Below are 16317 nucleotides of genomic sequence, written 5' to 3'. Positions count from 1 at the left end.
CAGTCACATCAGCACTCACACCTGCATGCACAGCATCAACAGTCCCAGATCCTGCCACCTTCACAGCCTTGCCCACAGTCACCACAACAGCAGACCCGCAGACATGCACCCCACACACCACATGCGCAGTCACCCCCATCACCACCTCATGCAACTCACCCACCTCACTTGCAGACACCACCACAGCATCCATCCAAATGTCCTGTTTGACCTCCCCTGTCTGCCCTCCCCTCCAAAGACACACAAGCGCTTGCACTCAGACCCCCAACAGCCATCCACCTCATAGAGGCACACTGTCCATGCACCTGCACCCAAGTCCAGCACACCTCCTCCTCCTACAACCACTCCCTCTACCTCCACTCCCATACCTCCTCCCAAAGCCTGGCTCACTGGTCCTAAGAAGCTTTTCCTTTCCTGCCTTGACCTCTTCTTTCCCCCTTCCCTCATCCTGCCCGTAAGCGAAAAGCCCAAGGACCCCCCTGCGAAGAAAAAAGACCCCCCAATTCCCCCACCGCCCACTGCCACCTGAGGTGCCTACCTACCATTAGCATGATGCCCCAGCCCAGTGGAGTGACTGGGCTGTCAGGAGTCAAGTTGGGCCTTGGACATTGCCCTGTAGCCTTTAGATACTTTGGACTGGCCAATGGCCCTTTCTGTACATATGTTATTATCCCTTTTAACAATTGAGGTCGCTGTTCCCACCTAATTACAGTGGTTGGACAACAGGTATGTGTCCTGGCTTTCTTTGCTCCTGGGTTCTGTTGCTGTTGATTTACTCTGCAGATTGTTCTGGATGTGTGGCAAGTGTGTTTGGTGTATGTTGTGCAATTGTGTGTCACTCTCCCCTCCCTCCCTCCCTTGTGTGCTAGGCGGCTGTACTCACCGTCGTCGTCTTCATCGGCGTTGGTGCTCATGGACTGCCATGGCGTGGTACATCTTCGGGAAGACTTCTAGTTCTGGTCCCATGGCGGGCGCGGACTCCTCTATGTCCCTGGAGGTGAGTGTCTTCTTTTATATGATGTGTTTCTGCCAGGCTTTTGGTGGCGTTGCTAACACCCCAGAAATCCTGGCGGTCTGCTATGTCATAATATGGTGGGTGGATCCTTGTCTTCCGCCGGCCTGGAGATTTCTACCGCCGTGTTCAGTGGTTGTACCGCCCTGGTGGTTGGAGTGGTACATTGACTGTCTATGGGAGGGATCCCTGCCATAGCCATAATTTGGCGGTCATTACCACCGGCCTGGTGGTGGTACTACTACCATCGTCGGCGTGGCGGTCAGATGACCACCAATGTCATAATGAGGGACGAAATCTTTTACATGAAGTCCCACATATTAATGCTAACTAGTGGCTAGTGAGGTGTTACTCTCATACTCATGAATGGTCATTTGACTCCTTTCTTTTTTATTAAACCAATATATTCACTCTCTCTTGCTCAGATTCTATTGCTATGGTTCTGTGTATTATCCATTGAGGCATTGTTTCTAATTGCATTGTTTAGATTTAAGTACATTCTTCGACTAAATCAGACTTTATTGTTTCTTTACATGTATCATTTGAGTTTGAGGATTATTTTCGTGACTTTAGCATTGTTAATATAGGGAAATAAACATTTCAACTTCTCAACAAACTGGTGTGGTTATTGATGGTCGAATTGATTATGGTGGGTTATATTTGATGTTTATGATGTATTCACTATGACGTTTTCTTTCAAGCGGATTTGGTTCGGTCATCGACCTAGAGTATGAAATCCACTATCTAGTCTGTTGCGACTAAAATATAGCTGAGATTTCTGCTTTAACAGCTCAACTGCCCAGCTAACAGAAGGACAATTGTAGGATTAAGTCCCAGTTTGAAGGGCATCAGATGAGGGAAAATTAAAACAATAGAGCTTAACATAAATCTCTACCAAACACCCTATCTATGCCCAGAACACGAAATATGAAAAGTATTCAAAACAGTTGCTTGCAATTACGGAAAAGGGATAAATATACAGAAAGAGCAATACCAGCTCTCAGCTGCCCAGACAACTATAGCAAGCTGGTGATCTTGGCAAAGTGTCAAAAATATCTTATGTGAATGGAAATCATACCAAACCTTATCTCCTCATACTTGGTGGGCCTGGATCTGCCTTAGGAGGAGTGCAGATAACATCATATCCAACACTAATTTCAACCCACACGCCACACGGAAACTATGGAATAAGTTAGATCTATACTTACAGAAAATTAAACCTCCTTCAGTGGAACACCTCACTCCTACAAACATTTAAAGCTGAGACTTCCAACTCTCTGATTAAATGATTTCTTCTCCAACTTTGAAGCAATGTATGTACAGTGACATCTCTCTCCTTTACCGTCTATCACTCTCTTCCTTTCTTTCCATCCCTCTCCTCCCCTTTAATGGCTTACGAGATAAAATGCCATATGTATAATGTTATGCAACATAAATTAAATAATTCATGCTACTAATTACAAGATTACTGTCAATATGTACATATCACTTGATCTCGATAATGGCTACAGATATCCTTCTTTGTTTCTTTCTAACTGTATCTTCTTGAAAAATTAATAAATGTTTTGAACAAAAAAACTAAAAAAATGTCAGGCTTGCAGTCATGGCAATGTAAATGTACATCAGGACAAAGAACACCGTTCCCACACTTAGCATGTACATAGATGTACACATGGAGATGCTCCCTCATGCCCATACATGTAATCACTCATGCAGACATAAAAGGGCATATTTACAAGAAAATATGCATTAAACATGGTGCATGCATTGCGCCACTTTGTAAGTATGACGTGACAAAAAATGCCTCCTTAAAGCCACAAAAACTTACGATAACATGGGGCAAGGAGATGCTAGGGGCTTGTAAATATGGCTTAAAGTCTCACACAGAGTTATGCACACAAATTCATATATATACACCCAAGAATTAGCTGGGAAGTGTCTTCACAGTGCTGGCAGCTAAGGCTTGGAAGTTGGAATGATTTGACACTGTTGAAAAGATTTGTGGAAAGCCCTCGAAGAGCTCTACAAATTAGAAAAAGTGCAGCAATTCCAACTGAAAGGGTAAGCTGGTTTGTGTCTGAATGTTATGTCCATTTTGTTCTTGCTGCTTCTTAGCGCTAACTAGCCCCTTGATGGTAGTTTCTGACGCTTAGATGCTGCTTAATGAAATGGGTCTCAATTTGAATGGGTGACATTCTACACTTTGCTCTATTAACAGGCCAAGACAGCTGGCCCTGCAGATGCGAGGTCATATTGTACCCAAAATGTACTCCACAGATTTAAACAGGCATGTGCCACTCATTGCGAGTGGCCTGTGGTGGTATCCTCAGGGGGGATGCTGCTTAGGGCCATTTCAACTGCCAAAGTGCCTCCAGGCCTGTAAATACCAAATCTGCTAACTCAGGACTTGGTAATTCTGGGCCCAGGAATGCGGACCAGTGTGCGGTGCTGTAGGGGCTCTGTGCAGCTGATGAGACTGGCACTCTACTGACCTGCCCTTCCACAATGTGAGGAGCTGCAAATGCTCCCCCAGCTATTCCATTACTTCATCTACTCAACACCCACCCGCACCATGCCCTGCCCTTCATCATCCACACTACAGGCCAAATCGAAGCACTCTCCATAGTCATTGAGCACATGCCCTAAGTGTGTGGTTCATACATATAGAGATCTGGGACCAGTATTTTCAGTGGAATGTGGAAGAACACGGTATTCAACTCAATATTTCTGAGTTATTCTCCATTCCACAGAGAGGTAGGGGATACCCAGTGCTTAATTTGTAAAAACATACGTGCAGTGTCCTCATCAGGAGGCCACTGCAGCTTGCGCAACCCGTTGTCCCTGCCAGCCCTTCTAATGGCAGCACCAATACAACTACTCACCATCACACCCTTACAAGTGTGTCAATTCTAACTATTACAGACCGCCAAAGCTTTAAGAATTATTTGGGTGGCAGGTATAAGTTACTCTTAATGTATATTGAATTAATAAACAACTGTTGTTTTGCTCATGATGAAATTAGAGAAATGGCACCAGAATGTGGCAGACTGTCATAAATGCCAGTGTTGACAATTAAGTGCCAGTACTGAGCACTGGAAACCACTGTCTCAAATTAAGTACTGTGGATATCTCAAAATTACCATAGTTTACAGTAGGAATACTGAGAGGAATTGGTAATGCTGGTTCCTGGCTATCCATGAATGAAAATATGAGGCACTCATAATGAGGGCCTTAGGTTGAACTAGAGGAAGGGATAAGAAATAGATAAATCTCTCTCTCTCTCTCTCTCCATCTCTGGGTGTTACTCTTTCTGTTTCTCCCTATCTTTGCATGTCTTTATACAGCTTAATCATTCATCCTTTCTAACAGTGCCAGATATGTCAATGTTCCAGAACTTCATAAAGGAACTTGCCCTTCTGAGTAGTTCTGCTATATGGTCACAGAAGTTCTCAATGACTTGCAATACCCTTATAATGTATTCCGGGGGGGTACTTTGTCTAAGATATATATATATATATATACATATGTACCATCTCCCTATACAGTAACATGCATGAAGTACAACTGATTCACACCCACTATGATTAGGAATATTAAAAGCCGACCTAATGGTATGTATTTCAGTTCTTGAAATTCTTTGCTTGAAGCGAGAATACTGATCGCAAATTGGGGACAGTATTTTGTAACCATAAATAGTACACATAGGCCCTAGTCACTTTGCATGTGGGACTCTATTGAAAGGCCTGAGGACTGCAGAGTTTTTGGCTGAATTCTTTCCCTGACTGCTGGAACTTTAAACACTTCCATTTCAATGACATTTAAATTGACTCTAAAATCTGATAGCAGTGCAAGTCAATTTACACAGGGATTATGTTCCGTTGCACAATACTTTACCTTCAGATGTAGACTTCTTTTTCTTCTGTCTTAGTGCAAAAATAACTACTAGTCCTACAGGTACGCAGACCAGTAGAGCAATATACCATTTGTTGCTTGCATCGGACTCTTTTGTTACATCTGAAAAGGCAGATAATTTAATTTTAATAGAGTGCATTTCATCTGTTCTATTACAAATGACAAAATATTTGATGACTGATTACTCATGACTTCAGAAATTTGCAGGAACTATTCCTAACAGTCAGCCACCAAACACTTACAGTTAATTATTAGAGTTGGACAAGCCACTGAGGCATGGCTCTAGCTCAGCTCGAGGTCCAAAACGAGCCGAACTTTCACAGGAGGTGATGTAGCCTAGTAGCTACAGCTGCCAACCGTATAAACATGGAGAGCCAGGCTTGAATCAAGCCTCTGCTCAGCATCCTGTGGCATGTGACTGAGTCTGTGTCTGTTGTAAAGTGCTCTTATGTGCTTGGGTAAGGTTTGCACTATGTAAAACTGAAAAAAAGTGGATTCTGCCTGTTACCGACTTCTCCACAAATTATGAACAAAGCATTAACCTTTGATGTCAGAAAGAGAATCTCATCTACAATTGCACAGTGTGGAACTGGTAGGTAGATAAATAGTTTATTAGTTAATTAAAACCATAAACATACAATTAACAAAAAAAGAAAAAAGAAAAGTGATATATAAAACATTAGTGATGCAATATTACTAATAAGTCTAAAAAGAAAATCTAATACATTCTACGGATTTGCCCCTGGTTTTCTTCAATTACTAATACAAAACGTCCTGATTTCGCCCTTTCTTATTCATCGTATGTACCTATTGTTTCAGCTGGAACCATTCCAATCTGCTGACTTGTTTTTGTGCAGGAAATTGTAGAGGTGAACATTTCCAAAATTTGGATAAGCCTAATATTCAGTAGGGTGTTTCTTGGATTTAATGCTTCAATTAAAGCTTGTCTGCATGTTCTGACTCCTAATTCGTTTAGTTATTTTTTCAATAAATGTTTTCCTTCGGAAGCCAAAGCTGGACAAATGTAGACCACATGTACTAGGTTTTCTATTGCTAGATGACATAAGCGGCACTCATGGGTGTCTACTAACGCCCCCTTCTTCCATTTTGGAATGAGCTCTAACGTTGGCACTTCACCCAGCCTTAGCTTTAGGAAATGCTGATTGATTTTCAATGAGTAGGGGGAGCTAACAGTGGTGATTCATTGAGAACTTTATATGAATTAAGAATCAGCCAAACGTGTGACCTTTTAGCCAAGATTTCCCTGACTTCTAGCCAACTACATAATTTACTTGATTTATTTACTACTTTATTAAAAGGCAGAGTAGGAAGCAATTGATCCCATACATCTCCTAAATTCAAAAGGGCTAGGCTTTTTTTCCAAATACTTTTTATAGTTACTATTGCCTCTTTCTAGATTAATTTCCTGCCAAGCTAGATTAGCCAATGTTCCTTTTGGGGAACGGCGTAGTTTGTAACAACATTTAATATATGCAGCAGGTCGTGCCAATGTCTGCTTAACCAGCATAAATTCCAATCTGATCTGGGCTGGGGAAGCATGATCTGGTAGCCGGAAAACATGCTTATGCACCTTTACCAAAAGTTTATCCAAGAGACCTTTTTCCCTCCCCGTCATTATTTCAGTCCCATATGCAAGGGTTAGGAGTAATTTTGCTCTAATTATAGCTGTCAGTGGATTCAATGCATGGCCACAGATGGAATTTGAAAGCGTGATAAAAGTGTAAACAAGTGCATGCGCCTTATTTTTTATCGCTTCTTTTTGGGGTACAAAATTGCCTCTAGCATTTATCATGACTCCTAGGTATCAATATGAGTTTATTTCCTCTAAGGTCGTCCCATTCAGATACCATTTACGTTGGCTACTGGGTCTACGGGTAAGAGCTATCATTTTAGGTTTGCTGTGGTTAATTTCTAGTTCATTTATTCTTGTGTATTCTTCTAAGTTGTTTAGCAATTTTTGCATGCCTATTTGGTGTTGCTAAACAACAGTAGATCATCTGCATATAGCATATTAGATAATTGTTGGCCACCAAGAGAGGGGGAGTGGGCTGGATGATTATTTAATTTAGTTGAAAGATCTGCTATGTACAGATTAACAAGAGTTAGCGCCAGTACACAACCTTGTTTAACATCAACTGTTGATTTAACTGCCCTAGATAGATATGAGCCTCCCCCTAGTTTGACCTTTACCCATGTGTCAGAATAAATCAGTTTGATGGCATTTAAAATGCTTGCTGGTAACCCCCATTGCTGTAATTGGGCCCATAACTTGCCATGGGGTCGCAATCAAATGCAACTTTAAAATCAACAAAGCATAGATATGTGGGAGTCCCAGTTGCTTTTGCTCTGTTGATGATCAGTCCCAATGCCATGAGGTTAGTTTGCGTACCCCGATACTTGGAAAAACCACTTTGGTTTAAGGGCAATATATTATTGTCTGCGATCTATGTCTCTAAATGTTGTAATAGGCAAGACGAAAAGTACTTAAGATCAACATCTAAGAGGGTGATTAATCTGTAATTACTTGGCAAAGCAGCATTCCTTCCCTTATATATGGGGTGGATTATTGAGCCTTTCCATGTTGTCGGTACAATTCCTGTTAACAGCACATAGTTAAACATTGCAGTCAGGAAGTCAGCCCATCTTTCTGTTGCTTGTTTAAACAATGCTTGCAGTAAACCATTTGGGCCAGGTGCACAGTCAGTTCACGACTTCCTGATGATTTTTATTAATTCTGATGCTGTGATCTTCAGAGTATTCAGGAGATCGGGTTCCCAAGTATTGGGGACCCCCTGAGCCAGCACCCTTTCTGTAGCAGGCAGCTCCTTTAAATGTGACTGTAAATGGCCCGCCCAGGCTTTCTCTGTTAAATTGGCATTGTTATCTACCTCTGGACCCTTATCAATGGAGTTGATAAGTTTCCAGAATCTTTTTGAATCAGATGTTTTCGACTCATAGTGTAGCTTGGGCCAAAGCATCTCCTGCTGTTGTTTTTTTAAAGTACCACAATTCCCTTTTGAGCATTTTCCTTTGCTCTTGCAGAGAGGCAATAGTGGTTGATTTTCTGGAAATTTGCGCAGTTGTCTTAGCAGTCTGCCTACTTCTGCTTTCCTCCTACAAACTGGCTGCGGTATGCATAGGTGGCTACGGTACTTCAGTTGTAGTCCCTTTCTTGCATTTCCTGAGGAATCCTGGTTTAAGAGATCAATAGTGAAATTCTCCCAGACTGTTGTCAAATTTTCCAGGTCCATAGTCATAGATTCTAGCTTCAATAGAGCTGCTTCAGCTTGCCTTTCTATGTTATTGGATGACCATTTCATTCGCTTTCGATTTTCCGTGCCGATCACCCCTTTCATAAGAGCCACTCTCTCTGGCTTATGTGGTGAAGATCGAATCCTAATTATCTGCGGCTTGTGGTCACTTTCCACACGGTCCAAGATTCTAATATCAGTCATTAATGTATACATTGCAGGATTTGCCAATGTGTAATCTAGGCAGGAGACCGTTTTCCCAGAAGATCTTGTCCCTGCAGGCAGGATATCGGCCAGCTTCCGGCCATTTAACACGAAAAGGCCTGCAGATTCACGGGTGCGAATAATCTTTCCTACACTTAACAGGGAGAGTTTGACCAGGTACTGTTGCTACTGTTTGATTATTGTCTTCACCTGGATTATGAAATAGAAAAAGATTGAAATCACCCAAGATTAGCCAAAATACTAACTGTGCTGTGATTTAATTTTTACCAAGTGGTTTAATATATTGTTAGCTTCAACTGTTTTCTTTTTTGGATTAGCATATAAATTGACTAAAATCAAGGGTTCCTGAGTATTTTTTCCCCATCCATCACGCCTCATTAATTGAAATGGGAAACCATCCTCCTTAAGCTCTGTGATCTTCGCAAGAAAACTCGTGCTGACGTAAATCAACAGACCTCCCTTTGCCCTGCCAGATCTGCTAGTTTTCAGGGATGGTCTAACATATTCCGTTAAACCAATTAATGGTATTGTTTCCCTAGACCAGGAGTCCTGTAGAAGTATAATACCAAATGAACTAAAGAATTGGATTACTGCTGGATCTTCCAGTTTTGCCGGTAGGCCACGTAGGTTCCACGAGCAGATGTTTAATGCCCCTTGTGGTGATTTTTTCTTAACTGTTCACTTTTTACCGGTTGCTCCTGTGGATAATGACAGAGGTAGCCATTTCCAGTCAGATTGAGATTTGTATCTCAGTGCTCCTGCTCCTCTCCTTCAAGTCTATATGACGGGAAGGAGTGGAGCTTGGGGCTGAGACACATTAAACCACCTTGCTGGGAGTCTTGTTCTAGGGTTTCCGCGGATGCTACCATCTCTGAGTCCGGAATGGGCAGATTAGCTGGGCTAGACGTCCAAAAGTGATTGGTAAGGCCTAAAACAGTGTTCCTCATGGTTTTTGCTTGTATAGGAGTATGGGGAACTTCTATTGCAGGAGTTGGCTCTACTGGGGCTATAGGGGTGATGAGTGCTGCTTCTCCCGTTGAAAGCTGTCTGTCCATGATGACAACTGTTGGTGGAAGAGGAAGGGGGGTGGTAGCTCTTCCCTGGCCTCCTTTCAAGGACTCCCTTCGGTTTGCAGGGTTCATATAAATGGTTTGTCGCCCCCTGCTTTTTGCTAGATTGTTGTCCACGGGGTACTCCTACTTTCAACATAGATGTTTGCAACAGAAAAATAGTCAGTTATCTTACGATGATTGGGTGGGGCAGCGTGGCTAGCTTCCTCTTCCAAGATGGTCCCTGTTTCTCAATTCTCTGGTTCTCCCCAGCTCATTTCCATGTTAGATCTTTGCTCAGCCGGACTCCTGCTGGTTTTGTTGATTGTGACCTGCCCCTTGCGTGGGCTGAGACAATCTAAATCCCTACTTGCTCTCCTTTTAACCACTGATTCTTCAAATACATGTTCTCTTTGCCTGACCACATACTCCTTCTCCTTCTTCTAGTTAATCAGTCTATCTGATTGTCTGTCTGCCATTCAGGAGCTTGATCCACTCTGGGGACCCCTTCAGATATATAGGAAGTCCATAGGTAAGATTGTTCTCCAGATCTTCTCCAATAGTGTTTGACTTTAATCTGGAGTATTCTCCAATTGCTGGAGTACGCGTCAGGCAGGGTGAGCTGCATAATGCTGAGCTGGTGGGCTTCAGCCATGATGGAGATCTTAGTGCAGGTCTAATGCAGCTCTTGATACTGAATCAGGTGGCTGCGATGGTCACCGTGGCGAAGCTAGAGGATAGATGGTATTGCTATGGACTATGACAGTTTGTGATAGTAATAATGGGGTTTGAGAAATCCATTCTTAATGTTGAAGTCCCCCCTTTTTATACACACTACGCCTAAGTACCTCTTTTCGCTTTCAGTACCTTGGTGCCACGTTCTTACTCCACTCCAGTTTCCACTCCGTTTTGCTGCTTGCGCTGTTTGATCTAGCTCCTGACCCACTCTTAGTTCCTTCAGATGCCTTCTGTGGTTTTCTAGAACCCTCCAGACTAGTTCATTAGGTTCACTGGGTTCTCACTGGTTTCTCGATCTCCCTGGATTCTCTGGATAGCTGCTCCTGCACAGTGCTGCGCCACGGCCCCCCACGAGTTCCAGAGGCTCCCCGATCTTCCTGGTCCCTGGTGCCATCTGGCGCCGCCTCCATCTCTTCATTACACCAGCAGTGTCACCGTAAGCACCACCAGACCTCTTCTCCAACTTGCAGGTAGGCAGGCTCTAAGGCTCACATGCTGGGGGGGCCCTCTGCTGCAAGCCACTGCTTCACCCTGCCACCCTTCTGGGCCACTGAGCCTCTGCACCCAGAACACCCAGGATGCAGGCTCCAAGCTCAAGGCTCATGCTTCACCGACTTGGGAAAACAGTGAGCAAGGGAGACAAGGCGAGCCTCCTTGCTGCGATCCAGCGGATATTCTGGAGACCCCCAACAAGCACCGGGGAGCCAAAGGGGTCGAGGGACTAGAGGGGGGTCGGGAAGTCAAAATGGCCGTAAGTGCTGCGGCTGCGTTGATGCATTGCTGCCTCACCTCTGTCTCACTGCCTCACAGCTGCTGAGGCTGAAGAGGCAGAGGTGGCAAGCGGCCACAGTGCAGTGCCCCAGCAGTGTGCCTGCACCAAGGGGCCGAAGGGCCAGAGGACCAAGGGGCCAAGAGTCGAGGAGAGTTGAGGAGGGCTGGGAGGACTTGCGTGAGCCGGCCGCACCTCCCAGCTCCGTTGTTTCCGCCACGTCGCATTTCTCACACACACTTCCGCTTTCCGGCTACATGAGGGGAGAGTCTTGGAAAAGCAGAGACTGGAAAATCTATATGTGGAATCTAAATGTGGAACTGGAAATCTAGGATCAATCCTGGCTTCCCTGCTTGACCAAACACTGTGACCTTAGGTACATACTTCAAAGCACATATTAGAGCACTTTCAAATACATGCGTTCATTGCGTGCACTGTACAAAAACCTCTCTTGAGTTAGATCTGATAGACTGTAACATTGCTCCAGCTATAATAAGAATCCAGGCCACACATAGGGTACACATAGCAACTGATCTGCCTATTAGTTTACTAATGGCATTGTCACTAGGGCAGGGCCAGGAATGTTTCTCAGTTCATGTTTGAAACCAATCACTTTTAACAAATATTTTCTCAATGCAGAGATATAATCTGACTAAAATTAAACACTTCTGCATTATAATGAAATATTTTGCAGACATCTCATCATTTTCTAACATGATCTTTTTCAAGCCTCAGCTTATGCATGGGCTCTTAGAGGATCTAGAGCTGTCCCTCAACTTGGCTCTCGCTTGACTCTGTCGTGACTCTCCCTGCTACTTTGCTAGCTGTCCCACTTCTGTTAGTAATGAGAGACTAGTCTACTCTTCAAAAAAAGTTGTCATTGTAGGAAAGTGAGAAGTAGCCTTGGGCACAATTGGTTTAAATTATATCCCAGGATCCTTCCCCTAGGAATAGAACCCTCATTTACGATGTTCTCTCAGCTCAGACCCTTTCCATTCCATGCTTCACCCTGTCAGAGATGCTTTCTTGAAACAATCAAACCCCTGCTTGAAGACACAATTTTAGAAGCCCATTCTGAGATCTTCAGGATCCAATGGCCAAGAGGATGAGCTCTAGAAAAATGCTCTATTCGTAACAAGGTCTGTCAATTCAAGGGGATTACTAGAAAGCCGATCATAACTATAGCATAGGTTTGGGAATGGAAAGGGTGAATGATAAATTGATAGTGCTAAGGCAGAGCTTCATCAGGTTCACTGAAGCATCACAGGCTCCGTGGTCCAACCTGGATCCTTCCTCATACTCTCCATTCATGTTCCACTTCTACAAATTGTGAGTAAAAAGATTTTCAGCACGGCTCATACAATGTTACACTCTTCCAATATACGCTGGCTTTGCTTGTAGCAGTCAATTGATTTTTATGGGCCTCTCTTTTAAGCTATAGAGACATAGTAAAGAGAAACTATGGTAAAAAGTGACGAGGGGGACTCAGGTGTACTTGCAGAAGCTACTAAGTCAATCTGCAAAAAAAGCTAAAGTATCCTGAGGGTGCCCTGCCAATACTTGAGGGCATTTAACAAACAGAAAACTGCCTTCAAGGGGAATAGTCTCCCTGAAGGTTTGGGGGCAATGAAAAGTATGAAATCTTCCCTTCAGGGGCAAAGATAATACTTTCCCCACCCCTTTGCTGACAAATTCCAAATCCTCTAACATTTTAATGGTTGGAGGGTTCAATTGGCTCTTGAATCATCTCAAAAACTTGGGGGAGAATCGAACTTGTAGACCCTGTAGACCTCATTTGCCTAATTCTGGCTAACCAGCAAGAGATGTGGTAGTCACAGTCATTTATGTTTGTTGTACCCTTTTCCTTATGCAGGGTCATCCCCAATCTTTTTGCCTCCTGTCTCCTATTTTTTCTGACCTATTTTTGTTGGCTTTTGAACTCTGAGCACTTTACCACTGCTAACCAGTGCTGAAGTGCATATGCTCTCTGTGTAAATTGTATTGATTGGTTTATCAATGATTGGCATATTTGATTTACTAGTAAGTCCCTAGTAAAGTGCACTAGAGGTGCCCAGGGCCTGTAAATCAAATGCTACTAGTTGGCCTGCAGCACTGGTTGTGCCACCCACAATAATAGCTCTGTAAACATGTCTCAGGCCTGCCACTACAGTGTCTGTGTGTGCAGTTTTAAACTGCCAATTCGACTTGGCAAGTGTACCCACTTGCCAGGCCTAAACCTTCCTTTTTCTTATATGTAAGACATCCCTAAGGCAGGCCCTAGGTAGCCCCATTGGCAAGGTGCAGTGTATGTTTATGGTAGGACATATACTAATGTGTTTATATGTCCTGACAGTGAAATGCTGCCAAATAAGTTTTTCACTGTTGCAAGTCCTATCTCTCTTATGGGGGCTGCCTTTAAAAATGATTAATCTCGTAGATTCCCTTTGGGAGCAGATAGAGATGTGGGGTTTGGGGTCTCTGAGCTCACAATTTAAAAATACATATTTTAGTAAAGTTGGTTTTGAGATTGTGTGTTTGAAAATGACACTTTTAGAAAGTGGGCATTTTCTTGATTAAACCATTCTGTGACTCTGCCTGTTGGTGGATTCCCTGTCTGGGTCAGTTTGACAGTTGGGCTGTTTGCACCTCTCTCTAGACAGTGACACAAAAGGAGCTGTGGTGTAGTCTGCATATCCTGGTGAGCCATCTGTGCTAGGAGGGAGGGGAGAAGTGGTCACTTACACCTGAAAGGGCTGTGCCTGCCCTCACACAATGCAGTCTCCAACCTCCTGGTGTGTCTGGGGCCTAGCCTGGGCAAGGCAGGATTTCACAAACAAGAGAGATTTTTCTTTGGAGTAAGCCTACTTCAAAGGCCAAAATAGGTATAAGAAGGGCACCCAAAATGACAGACTTTAGATCACTTCTGGACATCAAGAGGAACCTCTGCCTGGAGAAGAGCTGAAGATCTGAAAAGTGCTGCCCTGCCTGTGACTGTGCTTTCTGGAGCTATCCTGCAGTTGCTGCTTCTGCTTGTGCAAGGGGACAAAGACTGGACTTTGCATTTCTGCTTGTGAAGAAATCTCCAAGGGCTTGTCCTGAGCTTGCCTCCTGTTGTTGAAGTCTCAGGGCCATCAAAGACTTCTCCTGCCAGCACCTGGACTCTCTGCTGAGACTCCTGCCCCGCCAAGTGGTGCCCTATCCAGTTCCTGGGGCCTTGGAAGTTGAAGCTGGCAGACCAAGACTGAAAATCCACGCACAGACTGCCGTGCAGGGAAAATATCGAGGCACCTACCGAGACGCGACTGAAAAACGACACACCGCCAACTTCGCCGCAGAAATCGACGCTGCACGGGCATCGCGGCTGGAAGATCAACGCACGCAGCTGGAGAAAGGATGCGCAACACCCGCTGACAGAGACTGATAACGTCGCAATCCACACAGCGCGGCTTCCTGATACCCTGCGGCCAGATTTTCGACACAACATCGCTGGCGTGAAAAAACTACGCACCACTCTCCTGCAGAGAGAAGAAACGATGCACACTGACATGACCAGTGGAGAAACGACGAACGGTCTTGCTTGCGGATGAGAAATCGACACATTGCTAGCGTTTTCTGACGCACACTTGCCCATGCATGTTTCTTTTACGCTACCCAGGTACTTTACAACAATAACAGTGTTTTTACTGTTTTCTCAAGAATGTAAAGCTCTTTTGCTTTTAAAATTATTAACTTGACTTGTGTATGCTGGATTTTTGTCGTTTTGGTCTTGTTTGTTTAAATAAATATTTCCTATTTTCTAAACCTGTGTTGTGTCATTTTGTAGTGTTTTCACTGAATTACTCTGTGTGGTGGTACAAATACTTTACACTTAGACTCTGAAGTTAAGCCTGCCTGCTTTTGCCAAGCTACCAAGGGGGTGAGCGGGAGTTAACTGAGGGTGATTCTCCTACTCAAAATATTTTTCGTCTCGTTTTGGAAGCATTTGATATCCTATAATAATCAGTTCTTGTGATTTTAATATGTCTTTATATGTGTTTATTTTATTTTTGTAACATAGGTCTGTTTAGCTATAAATCTACATTTAGAATGCCAAATACATTGGCCCTTTTACAAGATTTTAAGACTTGCCTTTATTATTTCTTTCAGTGAGGAAACTTGACCTAATATCTTACTAATTCAATTATAAAATTCAACAGCTTCACGATGAATATTGTGCAAGAAAACTGTGATATCTCTTGCTTTTTGTGTAAAATTCATATAGCAGGAAGAAACTGAATGTGACAAACAGCATCTTTGAGTGTATTTTTGCTGATTTTGAATTGTCCCTCATGCATTCTAATGGAAGCACTCCTAAAATGTGGAATGATACTATTCCATCTTGTAGCATTATGTTGCAGGCTAGTACATCCTCGGCGAGGAGCTAGCTAAAGCCAGCTCTATTCACATTTTAAAGAATATGGCAACATCTGTCTTCGAGAACAGCTGCACTGTCAAGCTAGATTTCAAAACGGAAGTTTATGTTACACACATAGGCCATTAGTACCACAAAAGTAGAATAGTTATGAACTAATATTTGGGGTATTTTGTCATTCACAGATATACTAATTCGGGGGTAATAAAGATTTTTTGGGAAGCTGCAAAAATACAGTGAAATGCGTGGAAAGTGCTTTTCAGTGCGTCTAACTCTCTTTTTGCATTTAGAGAAAAGTACTTATTCTGGGCCTATTAGTATCAGAGCACAACCAGAAAGCTGGTGGTGCTACCTTTATACCAAACGTTTTGAAAAGCAGATAAAAACAATGTTTGCACATTTATCTCTAACTTTGCTGCAATATCAGGATTACTGGTTATGGTAACAGTATCATCGACTCATGGCATAGCAGCAAAAACAAACATTCCTTAAATGACTCCAATGGGTGTGTGATGCACATTCTGCCCAAAAAGCAATGCTGAACAGCTCCATTGTGCAGATGAAGAGTAGAATTTATTCCACCAGAGTTCTAAAAGTGTTTCTACTGATGCCCTAAAAATGTCCTTCCAAACTTTTTCGTATTTCCTGACTCCACAAAGGCCTTATACCGATGCCCTTGACATCAACCAGTTATGTAATATTTGCACTTTTCCTTCTTAACTACACCCCCTTGCATTTTATATATTCATTCATTTGAGTGTACGTTTTTCAATTATAAATGCTTATCACCTTTGGTATTGTTAACACACATTTATTGTTTAATGACTATTTCAACGTGGTACAATAATCCAGCAATTGTTTATGTCATTTAAACAGTCAATAATGTATCAAAGGAATAAAAGTATGTGAAGGTGCATGTTGATTGCTTT

General features: G+C 43.1%; 1 protein-coding gene across 6 annotated transcripts in view; it reads right to left on the bottom strand.

The window, feature by feature from the left end:
• Nucleotides 1-16317, bottom strand: part of LOC138288112 (NACHT, LRR and PYD domains-containing protein 1 homolog) — a 524384-nt gene that overhangs the window by 386628 nt on the left and 121439 nt on the right. For all 6 annotated transcript variants that reach the window (XM_069229359.1, XM_069229355.1, XM_069229361.1 and 3 more), the window contains one exon: nt 4907-5026. In XM_069229359.1, the coding sequence (XP_069085460.1) occupies nt 4907-5026 (120 nt within the window). The remainder of the gene's footprint in view (nt 1-4906; nt 5027-16317) is intronic.

This window comes from Pleurodeles waltl, chromosome 4_1 (genome assembly GCF_031143425.1).
Source record: "Pleurodeles waltl isolate 20211129_DDA chromosome 4_1, aPleWal1.hap1.20221129, whole genome shotgun sequence".
NCBI lineage: Eukaryota > Metazoa > Chordata > Amphibia > Caudata > Salamandridae > Pleurodeles > Pleurodeles waltl.
This window is presented reverse-complemented; position numbering and strand designations above follow the sequence as displayed.